We start from the raw sequence: 23,680 nt of genomic DNA, 5'->3' as shown, positions 1-23,680 counted from the left end.
GAAGGTGACACCTTTTTACACAGGCGTTTTTCTGGTTACAGCCATGCTTTGGGAGGGATTTTACGAGTTAAATGCTCCATTCCATGGAATTTCAGTGTCACTGGGAATTGGGGACTTAGCGCCTTGGGGCTCCTTTGACGCTCACCATTTTTGCATTGCAGCTGAGCAAAGTGTGGTTCTCTTCTCCTCCGAGGCTAATGGGAAAAGGGAATCTTGCTTTAAAAAAATGGTTGTGTGTGTGTGTGTGTGTGTGTGTGTTTTTTTTTTTTTTTTTTTTTTGTTTTTAACCTGGACTGTTGCATGTGCTCCTGCTGCGGCTCCCCCAAATGCCTTAGAACAGGGGGTTATTTCTTAGCCACAAGCCTTGCAAGCTGATGGCATGGGGGCCTTTTCAGCCCTGAGCCTTAAGGGGGCAAAGCAGATGCTGCTTCTATCAATGGGGTGTGGGAGAGAGTCCCTCTCTCCAAAGCACTTCGCCTGAGATGGCCCGAGCCCTTCCTGCCCCGCCGCAAACCTGTGGCGTGGGGCAGGCTGTGGCCGGGCCTCTGCTCGCTGCTGCAGGGGCTGAGTTCCACGTGTGTTCTCCCTAATAGGGCTCAGCGTCCGCACTTCCCGCCGGGGCCCTGGCCGACCCAACGCTGGGCATGGAGAGAGGGGAGCAGTACCGCAATCCCACCGAGGTGCAGATGAGCCAGCTGGTGCTGCCATGCCACACAAACCACCGTGGCGAGCTGAGCATAGGGCAGCTGCTGAAGTGGATTGACACCACAGCCTGCCTTTCTGGTAAGCAGAGCTGCGCCATGGATTTGGCCATTCATTAGCTGTACAACAGCAGCGCCCGAGGGCTGCCAACTTTCTGAAAACCAGACACTGCAGCAGGAGAGCCAGAACCTCTTCTCCCCCCCCTCTCCCCTGCCCTGTCTCTTCCCCTGAGGCCTTGTCCCCATCACTCGCTGCTCTCTCCTCTCCTCTCCTCTCCTCTCCCCTGCCCTCCCCTCCACCAGCTGGGCTCCCTCTGCTCCAGGGCTAGGACAGGAGCCTGCCTGCCCCCCAGATGCAGGTAGGAGGTGGCCCAGCTGAGCAGGGGCTGGCATGGGTTGCTGACTTGGTGCCCTCCCGCCACCCCCCCAGCTGTGGTAGCTGGACTTTGGTGTCCAGTCAGTACATGTGGTCAGACGCTGTACAGATCCCCTTTCAATTGGACTCTCTGATCGAAAACTGGACATTTGGCAATGCTAACATCCGCTAGGCTAGCTCAGGGCTTCAGGGCTGCTTGTAAGGTGGGCCAGGGTGGTTCTGATCCAAACCATCTTTTGTGCACTGTTTGCCCCTTGTTTTTTCACTCACCTCCATTCTCCATAGAACTCGTCAGCCTTCCTGTTGGCCATGAAATCAGCTGGTGTACCCCCTCATTCCTCTACAGAGACTAGAGAACAGCAGTGGCCCTGAATAAAGGATGTAACCTTTTAATAACTGGTCAGATTTCTATTCCCAGGTACCTCAATACTGATCTGTTCAGTGCTTGGTTTGAACATCTATGGGACACCACAATGGTACCATCTCCCTGGCTTGTCTTCAAGAGAGTCATGGGGTCCCCCATTCTGTGGGATCTTCCCCTCCTCCCCCAGCTCCCTCTTCTCTCTGCCCATCTGATGAGGTCGTAAGAGCTCAATCTATAGGGATGGAAGTTGTTGTGGACAGGATACCTCTGAGAATGGACAGCCTAAAATATAATGGAGAGCTAATATTCCAGCCTTTGCTACAGGACTTTCGTCTGATCAGGTATTAACAGAGCAAATGTGAGAATATGCAGGAACCGCATTGGTTAAAAACTAGTGAGCAGATTTGTTCCTGCTGTTAGAAAGGTTCAGTCCATTTCCTGGCTAAGACAGGAGTGTGCTTGTCAAGCAGCCTGTAGTGACTCGAGCAGGAGTGCCAATCTCGGGGCAGACTTCTGTTCTAACCACGAGGCATGACTGCCTGCATCCTGTCATATGACACCAATTCAGCAAACAGTTAAGTGTGTACCGTTGAAACCAGGGGACTTGCTCTTAAAGTTTAGCACATGCTAGTGCTTTGCTGGAGAGGGATGGAATTACTCTCATCTGCGCAAATGTTTTGCTGAACTGGGGCCAAAAGGAGGATGCTAAACTAGATGAACTAATCATCCTGTCAGATATAGCAGTTCTGGCCCAGTAAAACAGGGTGGTGTATATGAGTGTGTTCAGACTATGGGACATTGTTCAAGAGTTCTGTATCTTAACATGACCACGAAGGGGGAAAACAAAAGGAAAACTTAAATGTGGAGGGGAAGCAGATAAAAGGCGACGACTGATCTAGTCTTTAAATGAACGGGGGGTTCAGATTATTGGGGGATCAGATGTGAAGGAGACCTGGGGATGCAATTCAGAACAAAACATCAGTGAGATGGTGAAGGAACTCCTGGCAAACCGCTCTCATGGGAGTTCCCCAGAAACAAAAGAAGTGAGATCCCAGTGGGATTAGCATGGAAGAGGATCCTGCTTCTTAAGAGGTGGATGGGTAGATCTGAGAGCTCTCCCAAAGATAAGACAATTGTGCAATCTGTAACGAAACTCTGCTCTAGGATTAAGACTCTGATGCCATAGTTTTAGAACTTGTCTTTCTAGTCTGGGAGGTGGGTCTGTGGAACACTCCTATGAAGTGGTCCACATCACGAAAAGATTGGAGAACCCCCTCTTAGAAAATGTAATGCTGGCAGGGCCGAAATGGTGACGTTGTTTCCCTATATGTATGAGAGACGCAGATGTCACTGTAATAGTCCTGTAGGTTAGCTGGCTGCCGTGTCCAGCTGTTGGTGCTGTCACAGTGTGGTGTTCATGCAGCGCTTGCTAAGGCTGTGTTAGCACTCGCAGTACCATTTTTTCAAGGGTTATCTGTCAGTTACATACAGCATGGCTACCAAATTCACAGTCCATTTTGGTTAATTTCATAGTCATAGGATTTTAAAAATAGTAAATTTCATGATTTCAGCTATTTAAATCTAAAATTTCATGGTGTTATAATTGTAGGGATCCTCATCCAAAAAGGAGTCCGGGGGCGGGGGTCACAAGATTATTCATGGTGGGGGTTGTGGCACTACTACCTTTAATCCTGTGTTGCTGCTAGTGCCGACGCTGCCTTCAGAGCTGGGCAGCTGGAGAGCAGCAGCTGCTGGCCGGGATCCCAGCAGAGCCGCTGCCAGCACCAGTGCAGAAGGAAGGATGGCGTGGTATGGTATTGCCCCCCGTACTACTGCACTGCTGACTGCAGAGTTGAGCACTAGCCAACAGCCACTGCTCTCCGGCCACCCAGCTCTGAAGGCAGCGCAGAAGTAAGGGTGGCAACTACCAACCCCTCCCCCCAAAATACCGTTGTGACACTTCCCTCCCCCCCAACTTCCTTTTGGGTTAGGACCCCCAATTTGAGAAATGCTGGCCTCCCCCATGAAATCTGCATAGTATAGGGTAAAAACACACAAGACCAGATTTCATGGGGAGAGACCAGATATCACGGTCCGGGACACATTTTTCATGGCTGTGAATTTGGTAGGGACCTAAGCATAGCTTCCAGCTGAAACTTGGCACCCAGGGCCTTTGCCTGCTGTCATGTGTCCTTATCAAATGAGATTGTAAAAACTCAGTGGGCACTGGGATTTTAAGTAAAATGTTGGCAAGAGCTTGATACATGATGCCGTCCTTAACTGGGTTTTTACTTCAGGGATTGCACTTCCAAGAAAGCTTTAGAGGGAGGACGGGGCTGTAATTAGGGCACTAGGCTAGGATTTGGGAGCCCAGGGTCAATTCACTGTTCTGCCACACACTTTCTGTGTGATCTTAGGCAAGTCACTTAATCTCTCTGTGCTGCAGTTTCCCATCTGTAAAAATGGAGATAACAGCACTTAACTACCTCACAAGGGTGTTTTGAGGCTAAATACACTCCCTCTTGTGAAGCTTTTTAAGGTCTGCTGATGAAAAGCACTATATAAGAGGTAGGTATTTGTATTTCTAGAACCCACGCTCTTGGAGATCTTCAAGCCACAGGAGATAACGAGACAGTTTCCAATGTATAGCTAGGATGTCTTTTAAATATAAACTACCCACCAATTGCTTACAAGATAAATACACATTATAGCAACAGACAAGAATGTGGAGGGAGACTGGAGAACACACTGATATAATTTTTAAACATGTAATCTAATTTATCTCTGTTTAGTAGAATGTACAATTGGTTTAACTGTTACGATATGTTTGACAGATTTAGGGGGAAAATCAGCTAAGAAAACTGCTCCATTAACTTGATCAGTATGTCTGACTGGAAAGATCAGACAGGTAATCTGTATGCTGGCCAATGTTAAACAAATACAGCCTTTGATTAAGGGAAGTACAAATGGGCATCTTCTCTGTGTAACCTGTGGAGACCCTCAACATAGAGGGAATCTTGTGTCCTACACACACTGGACAATGTGGATCTACAGAGACAAGGGTTACTGGTGTCTGTTCAGAGTCTGCAACTAGAGTTGCATGAACAGAAGAAGTCCACTTATTTGGTGCACTGATTGTCTGAAGGTAACTGATGCGGTTTGTTCTCCTTTTTAGCTGAGAGACATGCTGGCTGCCCCTGCGTCACGGCTTCTGTGGATGATATCTATTTTGAGCACACGATTAGGTAAATGCCTTGCTATCTTCTCTTGCAGTTTGCTGGCTTTGAAAAAAGTCTCTTTGGCATGCAGCAAATATTGAAGAACTGGAGTTTGTACGCTATGTTAATTATCCCTTCTATTTTGGACAAATAAACCACACACCCCAACCCAATCCACAAGGAAGGGGAGGTAATGTAAGACACAGTGGCTTTGAACCCAGGGTCTGAGAAGGGCCCTGCAATATACCTACACGTTAGGGCTAGAATCCCCCTGGGTCTGACAATGAACAGCCTCGTTATTTTTCAAATTATATTGATGTTTAGGTCATTTGGGAGGCTCTTGCTTGGTTATTCTCCTGGTTTTTCCTCATAATCTATCTGCTCTTTTATTTGTTCGAGAAACCCCCTTTGGTTTAGGGTATATCTACACTGCCAAAAACTCCCCTCAGCAACCATGGCAGTGAGTCCTAAAGTCAGCTCAACTGACTTGTGCTCATGCCATGGAGCTAAAAATAGCAGTGTAGATGTTCCCGCTTGGGCTGGAGGCTGGGCCCTGAGACTCCTCTCCCTTACAGGGTTGCTGAGCCCAGACTCCCGCCCATTCAGGAATGTTTAACACTGATATTTTTAGCCTCCCAGCAGGAACCCAAGTCACTTGACCCTGGCTTTGAGACTTGCTGCCGCAGGGATGGCGTTTTTTGTGGTGTAGACATAGTGTTTATAGCTCAGGAGACAAGTCTGTCTGTAAATACCTCTGTAGCACCTTTTCATTCAAGGATCTCCCTTGACAACCATTAACTAAACCCGATAACACTCCAGGAAGAGTAGGTAAGGAGATATAGGGTTGCTGCTTCACCCACAGCGGAAATGCAGCCAGCTCTGGGGTGGAACACGGAAGTTGTCTAATGGCGTACGGTAATGTAACGTTCTAGTGTGCAGCCAGAAGTGAAGAAAAAATTTTTTAATTCTAAAATCCTTGCTGTCTCTGTAAGCTTTGTTGAATGAAATACTGTACTGCACTGCATGTTGTCTTATTCGTAATCTTACTGGCCTACAAGATCTAATGCCTCCTACAGTGAGAGAGTTGTATGTGGCTCTGTGAAGAACTGAATGGATGTCTTCAGATCCAGCGAAGTTTCTGAACTATGAGTGCAAGCAATCCAAGATACCACTTCCCTGCAAATGTTAATACTGCATTAAAGACTACCTGTGATTTGCAGGTATTGTATTATTAAAGGGGGGGACACAGTCTGTGGGCTCAGGCCAATGTTTGTCCATCAGCAGGTTTGAGAGCTGTAGGTACAAGATATCTGAATGTCCTCAAGCCCTTTTACAATTTAGAAAAGGCCAGTTAGTCCATTGCATATCTTCCTTTCTTCTAACTTCCATGGCATGACCTAGGAGCTACTACTGGGTTTGTCCAGCTAAGGTGGACAAACCCTTTACTTTAGGGGCACAGAACTGTTGGCCGTTACAGATGGTTGGTTACACTGACACAGTTACCGTTATAAACCATCCTTATGGCTCTAAATGCACAGCTGCTCCTGAAGGTAGTGGCTGCATCCATCAGTCATGCATTTTCTGTCCTGTCAGACCTCCTAGGAAAATCCTGATGGTGCATTAACTGCTATGGGACAGTCCCTTAATGGGTATACTGATTCAGATAGGAGAGCTGACCTGAACCTTGATCCAAACCTGAAGCCAAACCTTATCGGAGGCTTTTTTTTTTTTTTAATGCATTCCATTTATTTTACATCTGATTCTTGTCCCAGTCAGAGGATAGGTGGTACCTGTATCTCAAACCTGACAGGAAGTAGAAGGCACAGCATCAGAAATTTGGTGCCAGTCTGTTCTCAGGAGACAAGCAGCCAGCTGTTGAGCCTTGAGAGCTTGAGATGAGCAGTCAGTCACCTATTTGGATTGTTTTCTAAACCAAATCTTGACACGTGTGTGTGGTTGTGTCTCTCAGCACTAACCTGCAGCGGCTGGAATAGAATATCTAGCAGCAAACTTAGTGAACTAATAATAAGCTAGATCAAACCCCTCTCTTCTGTTTGAAAGAGATCCAGAAGGACAGCTAGTTCAATAATGTAGTGGCCTAGGATTAATTATAGGCATACCAGTCAGATACTCGGGGCTGGCTTCAGGCACCAACCCAGCAAGCAGCTGCTTGGGGTGGCCAACGGTGAGGGGCAGCACGTCTGGGTCTTCGGCGGCGGGTCCCTCACTCCCTCTCGGAGTAAAGGGAGTTGCTGCTGTTGAATTGCTGCCGAAGACTGAAGCGGGCGCAGTAGAGCTGCAGATCATGGCTTTTTCCACGTGGGGTGGCAAAAACCCTGGAGCAGGCCCTGCACGTACTGCATGAAAAATCCTTTGGCAAAACCTCTTCAGTGTTACAGTGCCCCAGACAGGACATTAAGATGTCATATGTTCAACTGTACTTTTGTTACTCTGTCAGTATATAAAATATAGACAAATGACATCTAGATGGCTCAGGAATTTGGAGTAGCTGTGGAGCCTCCCCCCTTGAGCAAAAGTTCAAATCTGTCCTAGGCTGGTAGTGATAAAAGTTCCCACTTTGGCTACTGATAAGTGGCCTGTGCAAAATGACTTAGGTATTTTGGTCCATTTCCTAGACCATCTTTGTGTGAGATTGACTAGATGAGAAACAGAGCCCTGTCCCTAGAAGCAGGCACTGCCGCTGCTAACTTTTAAGTGGATGAATGGAGATCATTCTCACGTGCTATTACTTTGACGTCTCTCACCAATCCTCCATTTAGTTTAAAATCTATAGAAAAATCACAAAGGGAATCCTAGATAGTCACCAATATAAGTAAAAATCAAATTAATACAGGGAAATGTTTAATTTGTGAGAAGCTTTAAAAAAAGAATGATTAGTGGTTTTGGAATCTCCCATTAATCTTTTGCTAATTGTATTAATAAACTTGGATTTTATTTGATGAGATAAAGTGAAAAATGGCCAGGTGATTGTTTAAAATTTCATCTTGGAGACCAATTCCTCTGCATTCTGTCTGTGCTCCGAAGATGGAGACACCATCATTTAATGTGCAACCTTTATGTGTTAGGAATTTATGGCCCTTGTTAGGTAGACAGCTGATAAATAGAATGCCGTTGGAATGTACAACCTTACCAGGATATCTTAGAGAGTGCTTTGAGGTGGCTTAAAAAAGTTAAGTAACTAAATCAATCCTCTGGATTCAACTACTTATGCTAAATAAGCTTTAAACACAGGTATTTGTGACTCTTGTTTTAACATTTCCTTTTAATTTTGTAGTCTATGGGTAGTCTACGTAGCAGTTGGACCCAGTTGCGATAGAGGGTATGAAGAGATCTTAGCTAGCTAGATACCTTCAACTCCCAGCAGCCACTGGGAGCAGGGTTCGAGCTCAAACCTGTTTTTAAACCTGCCAGCCCCAGTGGCTGATGGGAGTTAGCCATCTTTTTCCAGGGCAACCGTTGAGTTGTCTACTCTGCATTCAGTAGGACTGAACAAGATCCAAACCCGAGAGGGGCAGAGAGAGATTTCTCTCCTCCCTGAAAAGTGTCTTGTATTTGTTTCCAGGCTCGGGCCTGGCATTACTTGTCAGCTAGGTAGAAAGGCAGATTGCCATCTAATACATCAGTGCTCACTAGCAGTCCTCCCAATAAGAATTTCTGCAAATGTTCAGGGAAACCCCATCAAGTTTGGACCTATATAGATTTGGACTCCATGGTGGAAACCCGGTAATCCAGCTGACTTGCCCTTGCTGCTTCTCCACTGTGGTGCAGGGAAAAGATCCCTATATGAAAAATTAATTTGCTGAAAATGAGTGAAATCACCAAAAGCTGGTAGTTTTCTTTTGGGAATCTCCTTTGCTGCCTGGTATGATGGTAGTTAGATGCCTGATATAGCAAATTCTCGAGTATGGGAGAGTTGGAGTCCAAACTAGATCTTCCAAGTAAAGATCACAAAACTTTCCAGAGGCATTTGGGGTGGAGAGGGTCTGAGAAGTTCTTGAGAATTCACCTGCATGGAAACCAGGAATTGAGGCTAATCCTTGCTATTCCTCCATTAGGCAGATGTGAAGGGGACAGTTGAGTCCTGCTAAACTGAGTGGGATGGAAGCAGGATTACAAGTGGTCCTGCACGGGGCTCTGGTTGGTACCACTCCAGTGACTGGCCATGATAGAGAGCCAGAATCCTCCTTTTCCAAAGTCACGGTGCTGTCATAGAATGATAGGTTTGGAAGGGACCTCAGGAGGTCATCTAGTTCAACCCCGCTGCTCAAAGCAGGAATGATCCCCAGATGGATTTTTACCACAGTTCCCTAAATGGCCCCCTCAAGGATTGAAATCACAACCCTGGGTTTAGCAGGCCAATGCTCAAACCACTGAGCTATCCCTCTCTCCCGCCCTGCCATTACCAGCTTGTCCTGGGCTGGAAGCTTGGCATTGCTCTAAGGTCTCATCCTCTTCACAAAGAAATCTTTAAATGAAGCCTAAACTCCTGTTTTTAACAATTGAGTCAGGGGACTTGATATGGACTAGTCACATTGAGCTTCAGGCTAGGAGCAGGGTTGACCCCTGACTAGCTGACACAATGCTGATGCTGTCCTGTCCCCAAACGTGCTGTGGAGAATCGCATTCAGTCATGTTCAGATCTCCTAGTGAAGATGGGCCAGGGCTGCGTGTTCCTGCACGGTGGTGTGCTGAACAATCTGGAGAATGTGGTTAGGTGAGGAGTTATTTTCCTAGAACACTCTTCCCAGGGGGATCATTCAGGAGTCCAATCTCGGCTTAGAAGAAAAGAGGTAAAAACATTTCAGCCCGTGTTTTTTGGGCTTCCAGGCTGGGGCGGTCTCCAGGGAACAATGTTTCTCTGCTACTTTGACTTCCATGGCTGATTTTGGTGCAGACCAAGACCTTGTACGGCACTTGGAACTGTCTGGCAGAGAAATCCAGCTCTCTGGGACTCCTACCTAGTCGGGGGAGTCAAGGGGACCTAATGGTCTCACTAAGTCCATGTGTGCTGTGTTGTTGGTTTCTGCAGCTCTTCTGTGTCTTGGGATGATTGGGGGCACTGTAGAGGTCAGGATATCTGCCCCCTGCTTCCACCTCCCTCATCTCTTCATGTCTTTTGTTCCACACCTGCCCTGTTACCCTCTTCTCCCTGCTCCTCTTCCCTTCTGTGTCCCCTCTCCCTTCGTTTTTCTTTCCATTTAGCTGATCCCTTCATAACTAAACCCAGCCCCCATAAACTTACGGGAACTAGTGTGCGGTTCATCACATTGGTCATTCTGCCCTGTCCCTCACCCGGTGTCTCTCTTGCCTAGCTGGACTGTCATCTCTTTGGGGCGGGGACAGCCTACTATTTTGTGTTTTGTACCAGCCAATCACCTTCCTGGTCGGCCCTTAAACATTACCATAATAAACAGGATTAATAATAAACATAATCTGAGGGTGAGAGGCCAAAGGAAGAGGGGGGAATTCTGGCCTAATAACCTGGATAGCCCTTTCGGCATTAGTGCTGCAGGCTCATGGGAATCGGTGCCTGAGCCGCTGTTGTCAGGTTAATGGGCTCCTGTTGCAGAGAAAGAGGGATTGGAACTTTTAGTAGTGATCATTACAATTGGTGCTATCCAGCCGCATGTGTGGTCACTGCCTTGGGGCAGTGTCTGCTTTGCATAAAGAGCCAACAGTAGTCACTTGCATACACACACACACACACACACACACACACACACCTTGGTCATGGATGGAGATAGAACTTCAGTAATAAGTGGGAGGGAGGGACACATGCTTTGAGAGTCTGGAAGCCATATGTAATTAGCAGTCTGCTACAGACCTTGCAGCCAGCCACTAGGACACCTGATTACATGTGCTGTGTCAGTTTGTGTACACGTGTTTGCCAGGACTTGTGGGCCAGCCATGTGTGTCTTTCTGGAGAAGATCCATCATGTAAAACATGGTGAGGTGGGAGGGAATGCGGGCAGCAGGGACTCGAACAATGTAGAGCTCTTCTGCCATCTTTAACTGTGGAGGAATAACCTGAAACATGAGGTCCTGTTTCAATAAGCTCATCTAGATTGATTTCACTGGTATCTTAAAGCAGGTTGGAACCCTGCTGTTGTCTGTTCCATAAGGTTCTGCCTTTAGTCACTGCTACTGCAGGAGTGTTGGGATTGCTGAGCACACAGAGCTTCAGAGAAGTTCTGAAACTTCCTTGGGCCAATAACCTGCCCCTTTGGAAAGCTTTGTATGTTCACCACTCCAGAGGTTTCAGTGAGTGCTCTGTGGACTCCATAGTTTCTCTTTGTTTCCTCTGAGTGCATGGTGTGTTTTATTTTCCCCCTCCATACACCCCACGACAGGGGAGAGAAACGCATTAAAAACCAGGAAAATGTGATTTGTAAAACCACAGATATTGACATGGGTAGTTGCAGTTCCTGAAACTACTCACTTAGCTTTTAGAAAGAACTGACTAGATTTCAAATTGACAGTGTCCCTTTAAGCGTGTGCTGGCATGTGTGTGAGAGGGCTCGTCTGTGGGTTTATCTCAAGAACAGATCTGTGAGTGAGTTCATGTACCCTGGCATCGGCCCTTAGCTTTTCTGGCACTGAGCTGTATCAGTCAATGAGGTGCAAGAAGTGAAGAGAGAAAGCTGATTGGGTCTCATGGGACTAGGGGAGTTCTAAGGCCAGAGGTCTGTCCCACTAAGGCTTTGACTTCCTGACTCCAGTTCTGTGCATTCTAATGCAGTCTACAGCAAAAATCAACATGAGCAAATGGAAAACTACTTCTAAAAATGCACAGTATTGGATAAACAGAGAACCCTGGGCTAGGCAAGTGGGCAGTCTGGGCCCACTTTCTACCATGCAAAGTGGGAATGTGTTACCACTTCTTCCTAGTCTCCTCCCACATCCCCTCCCTTTGTCTTCTGAGTCTAGTCCATTCACCTTGTGCATCTTATCGTAAATGTAAAGTGTGAGCTCTCTGGGACAGGAATTGTAATCTTGTTACCCTGTTTGTATAGCTCTTACCACATTGGGACCCTGATCCCTAGAGTTCCCAGTCAGGGTGACAGCAACAGAAATAATCCATGAATCTGACAAAATCAAAGCTTATTCCTAAAATGTGGTGAAGTGAGTTCTGTAGACGATGTACGATACACCGAGAGAGGGCAATGTCCTTGGTACCCATACCCTCCTTTTCTTTTGTATCAGACAGATTCAAATAATGCCTCCCTGGCAGCAACAGCATGGGAAGAACAATGTCTGGTATGAATACGGAAAGTTACAGCAGTAGACTAGATTTAGCAGCTGGCCTAACCTAGTGGTGGTGTGTGATAGTAGCATTAACCTGATTGACACCAGTGTTCTGTAACTACTGGCTTTGACATGCACTGAGGCCATTCTCTTAAACTCTGCATTTTTTCTGTAATCCGAGATCACTTTTATGCCAACACCAAGCCAACCTTCACTGGATTTGAGACGAGCCGGCATTCCCAAAGAGGTGTGATTGAGAGAGCTGTGCATGTAAAATGTAGCGTTGGCTGGCCGTTCACTGCTCTGGCTTCTAGAAAACGTAACTAATGAGATGTAGCTTCTCTCGGACCAAGGGCTCATGTCTGTGCCTACAAACTCTCAGGGTGACTCCTACAAGGTGCAGAACACCCTAGATTTTGAGATTGGGTCTTCAGTGTGCACTGTATCAGAGAGAGATGGCTTTTCTCACTAAGTGGCCATAGGTATGGCATGTGTCACTCTCAGCTGGAATGAAATTGGAGTGAAACTTTACACTACATCCTCTTCCATACTCACAAGTTTGCTGCAATGATCACAAATGGGAATCATAGTAATATGTCAGCTTTTTGCAAATTGTGTTTTCTTATTAGAGCCAGCTGACGCAGCAACACTGATCATGTAATACAAGAGTGCCCTAACTGTTATACAGTAGTGCCTATTACATGCTGCTTCTTACCTAAGATGGCTAAAACTGAAATAGACCTGAAGGAGGGAAAATACTTCTATTTTTGCATCTTGTTTGGTCAGTTTCCTTGTTTTCCCTGTAGAGTCAGTCCATCAGTTTCCATGGGTTTTTCACTTGGGGGACAGAAACATTTTGAAAAACAAGAAAATGGGATTTTAAATCCCCCAAAACCAATAAAGATGCTTTTGGTGGGAAAAGTGGGATCTGAAATTACTTTGAATCCAGCTCTTTTAAAAACTGACTAGATTTCAAGTTAACTTTTGTCTTTTAATAGGCTGATTTACTTAACTTTTGCATTTCCTGATTTTTGAGGGATTACCTGTGCCGTGTTGCATTAGCATTATTATTTTTTTTTTGCCTTTAATTTCTAGTTGTGGGTTTTTGTTTCCTTTTTTGTTAAAGGAGATGGGAGGATGTTCAGTTTTATATCACATTAGTTGGCAAAGTGTAGCTGGTGTCTAGCAGTATCCTAAATCAAGAAATGCAATTTTCTGAACAGGGATTGGTCTGATTTCTTTGGGTTGGAAGGGTGTGTGCGTGAGTGTACTTTTATAGTTCGTTTAAGGCCAATATGATAGCTCTGCACAAAAGCTGTTGCATTTCTTATCAATAGAAGATGGTACCTGCAACGCTGCTCCTAATAGTCAATCTGTGAAAGGTGCTGCTTTCTGTTGTAGCACTGTTGGTTTCCAACTTGTGTTTTGTATCGGAGGAGTAGCTGTGTTAGTCTGGATCTGTAAAAGCAGCGAAGAGTCCTGTGGCACCTTTATAGACTAACAGACGTATTGGAGCATGAGCGTTCGTGGGTGGTATTGGTACTAATGTCTGTTAGTCTATAAGGTGCCACAGGACTCTTTGCAACTTGTGTTTTGTGTCTCTAGCAAGGTCAATTGGCATCTTCCACTGATACCTTTATTGTATTTTTTTTTTCCCAGTGTTGGGCAAGTTGTTAACATCAAAGCCAAAGTAAACCGAGCCTTTAACTCTAGCATGGAGGTTTGTATGCTTTAACTCGCTATCTTGTGGGGCTTCCTATTCTCCAGCTTTACTGTGACCCTGCATGCCAGTGCTACTGTGTACCCAGCTCTAGGGGATTCTTCTCTTCTCTTTCCTTACCTTTGATCATGTTAATAATCTAGTAGTAATCCCTGGAAGGTTATTCTATTCTGCTAGTCTTTGGTGTGTGTTTTTTGGTCTCCTTTGTTCAGGGGAGTGACCGTATGATCTGGGATGTATGGTTTTCATTTTGGTGACCAGGGAACTAGCCTTGTGATCTGTTCACTAGAAAACTGTATAACTTGCAATGCAGTAGTTGCTCTCACTGTTCCCATTCAAGGGAAATCAAAATTATCAATTGTTAAACTGGGACCAAGCACCAGGGCGGTGTGTAGAGCTAGCCTACAAACACAACCTCTTCCTCTCCCAAATAATTCTACACTGGATTTGAATCCTCAGATTTTCTTCTTATGTGGTGCCTTGTCAGATTGTTCAAACTCTCTTTTTTCCCCCAATAGAAATAATGTGTCTCCGCTATCTATCACATTCTGTTCAATGCCTTTCTGTTGTGATCCCCTCCAGGTTGGCATACAGGTCAGCTATGAAGATCTGTGCAGCGGAAAGCAGTGGAATGTGTGTAAGGCCTATGCTACTTTTGTTGCACAAGGCAAAGCAACTGGCAAGGTAGGAACCGAGCCTGCAGAAATTAGGCTGGTGTAATTTCTACCTGTCGGTTCTTGGCACTGACAAGAACCTGCTTTCGGGATCTGATCCAACATCTATTGGAAAGACATCCAGTGCTTCAAAGGGCACTGGATTAGGCCCATAAAACCAAGTGAAGATTATTTTTTATGTGACACCACTGATGTCTGCTGAAACTTTAAGTCTGACACAATGTAATTCTTAGTTGTATTTTTGTAGCATTTACGACCATTCTTTGGCACATGTATGTAGACAGTGGGTCATTTTTGTATTGACTGTGTTTGTATATGTTTTAGCAGAATGGGGCCCTGATCTGACGGGCCTCAAAGTGCTACCACAGCGTCAATGTGAAATAATAACTTACTCTGTGTATTGCAGGGTTTGTTGAACATCTATATAAACTGTATTTTGATTAGCTGCCTGCCTAGCTGGTTCTCCCCATAAAAGGGCCTAGATTTCTCAAAGGGTTGGTAGGTAGGTTTATAAACATTAACAAATAAATGGCATTCCTATTCATTTACTGATTTTTTTTTTAAGCTGATACTTTATGGTTATTAAAAATCCCACAGTGTGCTGGAAGCTAGTCCCAGAGTCCTAGCCAAACTCCAATTTGGGTAATTGTCTTTCACCTAAAACATCCTTTGTAGCCTCAATTGAATATAGTAGCCTTCACTCCACATCTTACACCACTGTATAGTAATGAAGTGTGCTGCTAAGCTGTTTGCATATTTTACTTAAAGGCAGGGTGGATTGATTTAAATCACCAATTTTAATCATGATTTTAACCGTCAAGCAGACAACCTTGACTTTAAATGTATCTTTGTTTAAAAAAAAAAAAGTGTTTTTTGCATTTGTACTTTGTAGTTCTTTTCCTAAAGAGAGGCTGATTCTCAGTGGCTGGCAACCATTAAAACATGTTGTGTTTCAACCAGATATACTCTCTGCACTAAATTTTGTGCTTCTTTTTGCTAACCAGGAGGATCTGAATATGTTGATTTAAGCAATTAGATATCAGAATAAATGTAAGTTAAGCTTTTTTTTTTTACATTTTTATGTTAGAAAAAGGTGAATGTTGCATTTTTTTTATTTACCTAGATTAATTTTTATTTGAAATTTTGTATTTGGATAGAAATTCAATTAAAAATGCACAAAACAAGCATTTTAATTTATTTATTAAATAAAAATGGCCTTAAGTGTGCTGGATACATAAAAGAGAGCTTATCAGAACATGTTTTTTATTGGAAAACCAATTTGTTACGTGTAGGTGATTAAACTCTTCAGCTTCAGTTAGCAAAGTGAACAGATTTGTTTCTGGTCCTTCAAGATTTTAGATCTAGTGTATCTCGTCCTTTCACACCTAGTTTTCGGAAGAGAGAAATCAAACTTTCCTGCTTTTTCAACTCCCAGTTCGTTTCTTCTCCTTGAACGAACTAGTCATTGAACTGAGCTAGCTGAATACACTGAAATGAAGCAAATGTTCTCTGTGCACTTGCAGAAGAGGTTACAGCTGTTAAAAGCTAGTGTTAAGCACTTCCACAAACTCGGACTCTGGGCGCTTATCTGCGAGTTCACTGGGCTGACGTTCTTTAAAACTGGGTAGCAAACATATATGGCATAATGTATTTTGTACTTTTAATTTAAAATATTTTAATAGATTATAGCACATTTAAACCTTAGCCTAGGTTGTCAATTCAAATTTTATTTAAATAGGCATGAGGTAGTTGTTAGAGCAAACTGTTGGGAGTTGGGTGATCAGTATTCTAGTCATGGCTCTGACAAAAGTTTCCTTCTAACTGTGGGCAAGTCCCTACCCCCCTTTCACCTTTGTGCCAGTTTCCCCATCTGTAAAGTCAGGTTAATACTTGCCTACCTCAGGCAAAGGGACCTTGTCCACTGGACTGGGAGTGAGAACACCTGTGTTCCATGCCCAGCTCTAGCACTGACCTGGTGTGTGAGGGTTAGTCACGTCCATTTCTGCATTTCTATTTCCCCACTCACCTTTTGTCTTATTTTTTTTTTTTTTGTAGACAATCCTTGCCCCCAAAGAACTTACAATCTTTGGCTGCATGTTTGTATGGGGCTTAGTCCCATGAGGTCCTGATCTCAGCTGAGGTCTGCAGGTGCTGCTGTAAAGCAAATAGTCATTCCTATTAGTGAAGTGCTTTGAGACTTCCTGATGGAAGGTGCTTTGGATGCAAAGGACTCCTGTGTGTGGAGATTCAAGTGCTTTAGGATTGTTTGGGAAGAAAGGCACAAGGAGGATCTGTGTCTTGTAGAGAAGCAGCACCTCTAAAACCGAGCACCTCTAAAAAGAATTCAGTCCCCCTAAGGAATCAGATTTCCCTGTTCATACCGAACATTGGAGTTTATCACTGGAGATATCAGTTAGAATACAAAAGTCCTGCAGATAAATAGGAACATCCTCACTCCTTGATGTCCCCTTTAATCAACGAACCGCATCCCCATGGGACCAGCCTGGAGATGAGAAGAGCTAAACACCAGCACTCTGTCTTCTCTTGGCATGTAGATGAAGCTAAAGCCGCTGACTCCTCAGACAGAGGAAGAGAAGATGGAATACAGCATTGCTGCTGAGCGCCGCCGAATGCGCCTGGCCCACACCGACACCCTCAAGGATCTCCTCACCCACAGCACCATGCCGACCGGTAAGCTGCCCTGCGGATTCTGCCCCTGAACAAAAGCAAACCTAGAAACTGTGCCCGGTGCTTGCCTGACTACTTTGAGTTGGTGTCCGAAAAGAGTCGGTCATGTCTGTGTCAGGAAAATAATTCCACAACTTGGTGTACTGTTACTGGGTAGCAGTATTCAGAGTGCTATACAAGTATTCACTATTCCTTGCTAGATCCCTGCCAGGTAGGTAACTAAATACTCTTCCCATTTTACAGACGGGAGAAATTGAGGCAGAGAGACAGTGACTTTGCTAGGGCCACACAGTGAGTCGCTGTCAGAGCTGGGGTTAAAAGACAGAATTTCCTAGCTCCCAGTCCTGTGCTGTCCTCCAGACTCTGCTGCCTCTAACCTCTATCTCATAAGACTGGCCTCCACTATGAGGTTCTAGCCACCCAAAATCCACTCACCATGTATCACTGCTTCTTGCCTTGGCATATGGCTTTTGTAAAAAGCCCCTTTGTTGTGCTCTCTTATTCCCGTGGGCTAGTAGAAGGGTGGTGCTGTGTCTGCAGCACATGACTGGTGGAGAAGGAGATCAGGGTCCTGTTTCAGCCTCTGCCACAGATTTGATCTTGGGCAGCGCTGAACCTCTCTGCCACCATGAAACAGAGATAATATCTACTTCACAACAGTTGTGAGGCAATTGCATGAATGTCTGGTGGAAGGTTCTATCCAAGCAAAACACTTGGTGGTAATGTTCTGCAAAGCCACAGAGACTAGTGGGATCTGACCCCTCATCTCATACTCCATAGGCTTTCAGGGACGGAGCTTGCTGAGGAGAAGGCTCCCAACCTCTTTTGGGGAACAGCACCTTGCGCTGCTCCTCGGTGAATGCTCTCTTCCATGGAGCAGGGACAATGAGCTGCTCTCAAAGCCGCCTCAGCTGGCCTCACTTAGATGGCTGGTTACTGTGGCATAGGTTTAATGAGGGAATTCTTCTGCAATCAGCAAGGCAGTGGACAGTCCCCTGGGCTGGAAGGGGCCAGGGTATGGTGGTGGATGAGAAAATGGTGTTTGTTTTTTGTTTTGTAGCAATTAGTTGAGTGATAAATAAATAAATATGCAGATAACATCAGCCCAGTGGGGTGAGTCCTTTCCACACACCACTCTGGTAAACGCGTATTTCTTTCATGCCAGAGCGTGAGAACGGAGACTGCAACAACGTGGTGCCTGCTGAAAAGACCAGGGTGGAGAGTGTGGAACTGGTGCTGCCCCCTCATGCCAATCATCAGGGGAACACCTTCGGAGGCCAGATCATGGCGTGGATGGAAAACGTTGCCACGATAGCAGCAAGGTGCAGTTCTGAGCTTCTCCCCATGGCTGGAGATGCCTCTGTCATAGGAGAGGTTCTGATTGCATGTGCTGTTAGCATCTTCTGTGCCTTCATTACACAGTCTGGTAGTGAGGCACAGCAAGACGGTACAGCAGTCAGGGAGGAAGAATACAGTGCAGGTGAAGTGACATGGGGGGTGCCAGGTAGTTATCTGCCCATGACTCAAGGGCTTAGTTCCTCTGTTTTCGCCAAGAAAAAACCCTCTGAACTTTAATGACCACTATGGTCAGGACCTAAGCTTTCTTTCCAGTCAGGCCATTGGGCCTACATCCGGCCAGCACTCCAATTCCCTGCTTGGGCATGGGTTTGGCATTGACGCTAAGGGAAGAGTGCCACCACTGAGGTGCCAAGAGCACTTTCTCTCTTGAGCAATGTAGCCTTGCAGATCTCCCCGCATACTGACTAGGCCCAGTCCTCACAGCCTGAGATGGGGTGGACTCAAACTGCCCTTCCCATGTTGCTGATTATCCACCCGAGCGCTACTCTTGGGGAGCCAGCTTTGACTAGACTGCCCGACTAAGGGATGCCAGCTTTGGAGTTTGCCTAGTGGGACAAATTCCTATGTCACGATGTCGTCATTCCATCACACCACAAAGTTTTAACACTGTGTGTCCAATCTGGGGGATGCGGGTGTGTCTCTGTGTCTTATGAGCGAGGTGGGAATCTCACCATCAAAACAGATCCCACAGAATCAGCTCTACCCCTTGACTGAGGCTGCATGGTCTCGTATGTGCCTCCCTTCTGGTGAGGCAGCTCAGTTGTGGGGAACGTTACGCCCTTGGCCTGCCTGTAGCAGTACGTTTCCCCTGTGAGGGTTCTTTCCCTGTGTGTATTTGGAAGCAGCTCTTCTGCAAAGCCTGCCAGTGTTTTCTGTTCATGTACAAATACGTAGTCTGGTGCAATGTCGTGACCAGGGACAGATTTCCAGTGTACTGTTGTGATCCTGGAAACACTTCTTCATGACCTGGGGCAAGTCGCTTCATCGCTCTGCGCCTCTCGCTCCCCATCTGTAGAGAGCGAGATAGCAGTGGTTCCTGTCTCTGTAAAGCGCGTTGAGAGTGACCGATGAAAAGAGCTATATAAGAACTGGGGGATATTTATTCTGAACCTTGAAGGATGTCCAGGACTGATGTATTCTGTCATAGATAAATCAGCAGTTGTCCATTAGATGGTGCTCTGTATGCATTAATTATGGGCATTCTGAATCCTCTGTGTGCGATGCGATGGGAAGGGAGGTAATGAAGGAGTTAAATGTCTTATCTCATTTTTCACTATCTACCTTTTTGGGGTTTAGTTTTTTGATCTTCAGAGACTAACTTTGAGTTCTCAGGTTGACTCGTACTGAACAAGGAGTAGTCTCTGTTCTGATTTTACAGTGGAATGGGAACAATAGCCCCAGAATAACTGCACTTGAAGGGCACTGGTAGAAATTCAGAGCAAATTTCTCTCCCTCCCTCCCTAATTATTTAATCATAAAATGTACATCGTGCTCCAGACACACTTGGGTTGGGTGCCAGTATCATGCACTGCCTGTGTGACTGTTGCATTCTTGCCGCTCTGCCAAAATGAATGTGGGCCCAAGTCCCGTGCCGTCATTTGGGTGCCTACCAAGTGCTAACACTGCAGTGCGGTAGCAGGAGGAAGACATATTGTGAAGACACATCTGTTCTTCGGATGATGTTTTTTAAACCAAGCTTCTGTGTCTCTAGCTCTAGTGACGAAGTGGGAGGTAAGGATCCTGTGGCCCTTCTTTGAGTGGAAAGGGGGTATAACCTGTGACCTGGCTACAGGGACTGGCTTGTAACGAGCTGATCTGATGGTGGGTTATTGGCAGGGTTTTGCCCTGCCACATGGGAATCGCAGAGTGGGGTCCCAGTCGTTTACTCTCTCAGTTGGCTAGGAAAAGGGTGCATCTCTCTGCACAAGTGACCTTCGGTGCTTGGAGAATGATTATTCACAATATGGGGAATCTGGGCCAAGAGGCTTGGAGCCAAGGCAAAAGACGTGTTCTCAGGGGAATACAGACCTCAATGGCTGCCTTTTGGAGGGCAGCAAATAGGCCCAAATATCTCAGGCTAGCTGAACATTGCTGGGGACTGTGTAATGGTGATAGCTAGGCCAGCATCAAAGGTTTTGCTTTGGGTGATTGCTGCATATACCTGTGTCACCTGACAAGAACCTGCCTCCTGTCTTGTTCTCAGGGCTCTCTGGCTTGAGTGGTTTCCCTTTTGTGCACGAACACTTGCGCAGGTCTGCTATATTGTCCAGCAGCAGGGCATGCACGCTGGTTGATATGTTGGCTTGGTGAAATAGCTTCCTCATTCTGAGTGCATTTTGCAAATCAAATCTCTCTCCCTTCCCACAGCCGGCTGTGCCATGCCCACCCCACTCTGAAGACCATTGAAATGTTCCATTTCAGAGGACCATCACAAGTTGGGGACCGCCTTCTGTTAAAAGCTATTGTTAATAATTCGTTCAAAAATAGGTACATCTTTCTCTGGTTCAGGGTTTTGAATGGATTTTGATAAGAAAGTTCAACAAAGCTTGCACTTTTGTCTTTGAAAACAAAACCATGGAAGTTATTAGCTGCTGGATTTACACAAATGAAGAAAAATAATTGAACAGGAAGGAATTGCCAATGTTCAATATCTGTTGTAATATGAGTTCAATATCTGGTTCTATATAAAGAGATCAGCTATGTTAACAGATAAGCAGAGCAGTGTTTTCCACTTGCATTACAGAATGCATTACTGACTGTAAAATCAGTTTGGTTCAGAAGTTCAGATTGTAGATTGTTCTGAGAATAAATCTGAATTGGCTCAAATAGCTTGAAATGGGTTCAAATAAAGATAAATTCACAATCTATAAATTAATAGAAATAAAAGATAAAAAAAGACCCGTTAAATCATCTAGTTTATTGCAGCCAATCACTGCGTGTCTTTATTTACTTCCTTTTATTCTACTTCCTACATAGATGAGGTCTAAACATCAGGCAGGAAAAAATAAGTTTTTTTTACTGTGGGTTTTCAAAATAACCTCTTTATTCTTACATGAGAAGCAGTGAATTTTCAAAATAGATTTTTATGCCCTAAATCTGCTCTCAGAGTACATGCAACATCCATTAAAATCCATGGGAGCTGTCACTGTGGGCAAAATTTGCTTGACATAATAGAGTGGTGTGTCCAGTCCAAGTGACCAGATTTAGTCAAAAAACTGGAGGGGAAAATTTCAGATTTCAGTGCAAAGATTTTCCTTTTTTTGGCTGAAATTTCAAATTTTGTTGAAAACTTGCGTCAAGATTTGAAAAGTTGCATGTGCTCTGCTTGAGTCATTGCCTTTTTCATATCCTACTGATTGAGCTGGACTGATCTAGTAGGTCCACTCTTAGGTTCCTCTGCTTTTTGATTATTGGTAAATAAGCAATGAAATGTATGGCACACTGGATTCCTTTAGCTAGGCAGTAGCGTTGCTTTATGCCCCAGGCACATAGAGATGATCTGCTTCCATTCTTTCTTTCCAGCATGGAGGTTGGTGTTTGTGTGGAGGCCTATCGACAGGAAATGGAAGTCAGTCGAAGACATATCAACAGTGCCTTCATGACGTTTGTTGTCTTGGATCAAGAGGGTCAGCCTAGTGCCATTCCGATGGTGAAACCAGAAGTTGGGGTAAGAATGGAAACCATAATCAGGGCCTAGAAAGTGACATTGCCCACATCAGTGGGCTTGTGCAGTGATGTAAAAATCTGGGGAAGTAGGATGCAGCTGAATCTTGTTTTGCTCCAAGCTTGACAGCCTTTAATTCTATTGCATTTATCTGATTCACTGCAAAACAGATGCAGCTTGCTAAAATGGAAATCAAATTGCTCAATAGAGAGTGAATTTACATTGATTTCATATTATTATTCATAATAAAAAATGTCCTATGTAGAGACTGAAATGTATTAGCCGGGCAAGACTTGAGAATATTGCTTACTCAAGTGCGCAGGACCACGACACCCCTCCAGCTGTCCATCTTCTTTGGCTTATGAGGCTATAAGCCCTTGTGCTATTACATATAACAGAAATTCTCCTTTAATCCAAGGGTCGGGGTGGAAGGTCCTGAATCCTATGTAGCCAGTGTATGTAAAATAAATGATGACTGAAGTCCATGCAGCCACGGATTAATTAGGAGAGGATGTCTTTGCTGCCCCTCCCGCTAGGATTTACCCTAGGGCACAGAGAGGTTTCTCAGTGTTGCCAATTTAGTTGTTTGTCTTTGATCTCCTCCCCCCTGTAAATCCAGCCTCCCTCTCTAATTTCAGTTCCTGCGGAAAACACCAAGAGAATATTAATTTAACAAGCCAATGTTTTGCTCATATTCATGGGCTTGGCAATGCATGGTACAAAGAACAATGTAAACAGATTAGAACCATGAAGTATTGAGCTCCATCAGAACGAAGCAAGCAGAGAAGGAAGGAAGAGAAATTAGAGTTTTCAGATAGAGGAAAAACTCATCTTTTTCCCTTCTAAAGAGAAAATGAGAATGTTTTGAAGTGTGTTAGAAGCGCATGAGTGCATCCCATGTTCCTTGAGCACTTCTGTGATACAAAACTGATGAACTAAATCAAAGTCTCTCTGTAGGATCACATGAGGGCTGGTATATATTTCCAGTGCTTTGCTAACAGCTGAATGTACTTCACTACACAAGTTACTTCCGGGATTGTGGCCTTGCTGAGTACTTACGTGTTTAAAGCCAGAGCATGAGACGCCCCATTGAAGGGGTGAGGGCTTTAACTGAAGTTCAAGTGAGAGGTGTACGGAAATCCCCAGTGGTTGGCTGGCTCTGGAGCAGCAGATCTCAGATACTGTGCAATGCTGAGACAACTGTAATGAATTTCTCAGTAACAGTGGTGGATTTAAACAAATCATGGAATCTGAAGGAGGCTGACTTGTGTTTAAAAAGTTCTTGTGAATTCAGGAGAGTGACTTGAATGTTAATGCAAACGGCAGTAAAACGGAAATATTTGTAGTAAATCAATTGGTGCTATATCAGCCCATTTGGAAAATCAGAGGAAATTCACAACCCGTATAGCAACTGGCAGGCAGCAGCATTGCCTAGCAGCGTGCGGCAAGGGAGCCTGGTAGTTAATGCAAGCGTTTAACCAGTATCCTCTTACTAAGTCAAATAGCTGTACAATGCTAACTTGACTTCACTCAGTGGCCCTGTCTACATAACAAGTACAACCAAGTTTTTGTAATCAGTTTGGGTCTTGCGTATTTCCTGGCTACAACAAACACAACTGAGTTGTCTGCACAGCAGGTTCTCCACACCCC

General features: G+C 45.0%; 1 protein-coding gene across 2 annotated transcripts in view; it reads left to right on the top strand.

Annotated features, from left to right (window-relative positions):
- Positions 1 to 23,680, top strand: part of ACOT11 (acyl-CoA thioesterase 11) — a 66,453-nt gene that overhangs the window by 25,968 nt on the left and 16,805 nt on the right. Inside the window, exons 2-10 of one of the 2 annotated variants that reach the window (XM_030573206.1) lie at positions 594 to 783; positions 4,617 to 4,686; positions 11,884 to 11,937; positions 13,585 to 13,645; positions 14,228 to 14,329; positions 16,875 to 17,010; positions 18,173 to 18,329; positions 20,734 to 20,853; positions 21,889 to 22,033. In XM_030573206.1, the coding sequence (XP_030429066.1) occupies positions 645 to 783; positions 4,617 to 4,686; positions 11,884 to 11,937; positions 13,585 to 13,645; positions 14,228 to 14,329; positions 16,875 to 17,010; positions 18,173 to 18,329; positions 20,734 to 20,853; positions 21,889 to 22,033 (984 nt within the window). In that variant the 5' untranslated portion in view covers positions 594 to 644. The remainder of the gene's footprint in view (positions 1 to 593; positions 784 to 4,616; positions 4,687 to 11,883; positions 11,938 to 13,584; positions 13,646 to 14,227; positions 14,330 to 16,874; positions 17,011 to 18,172; positions 18,330 to 20,733; positions 20,854 to 21,888; positions 22,034 to 23,680) is intronic. The other variant, XM_030573207.1, reaches the window with a different exon arrangement.

The sequence above is a fragment of the Gopherus evgoodei genome, chromosome 8, assembly GCF_007399415.2.
Source record: "Gopherus evgoodei ecotype Sinaloan lineage chromosome 8, rGopEvg1_v1.p, whole genome shotgun sequence".
NCBI classification, from domain to species: Eukaryota; Metazoa; Chordata; order Testudines; family Testudinidae; genus Gopherus; species Gopherus evgoodei.
The sequence above is the reverse complement of the archived record's forward strand: the minus strand, read 5'-3'. Positions and strand labels throughout refer to the sequence as shown.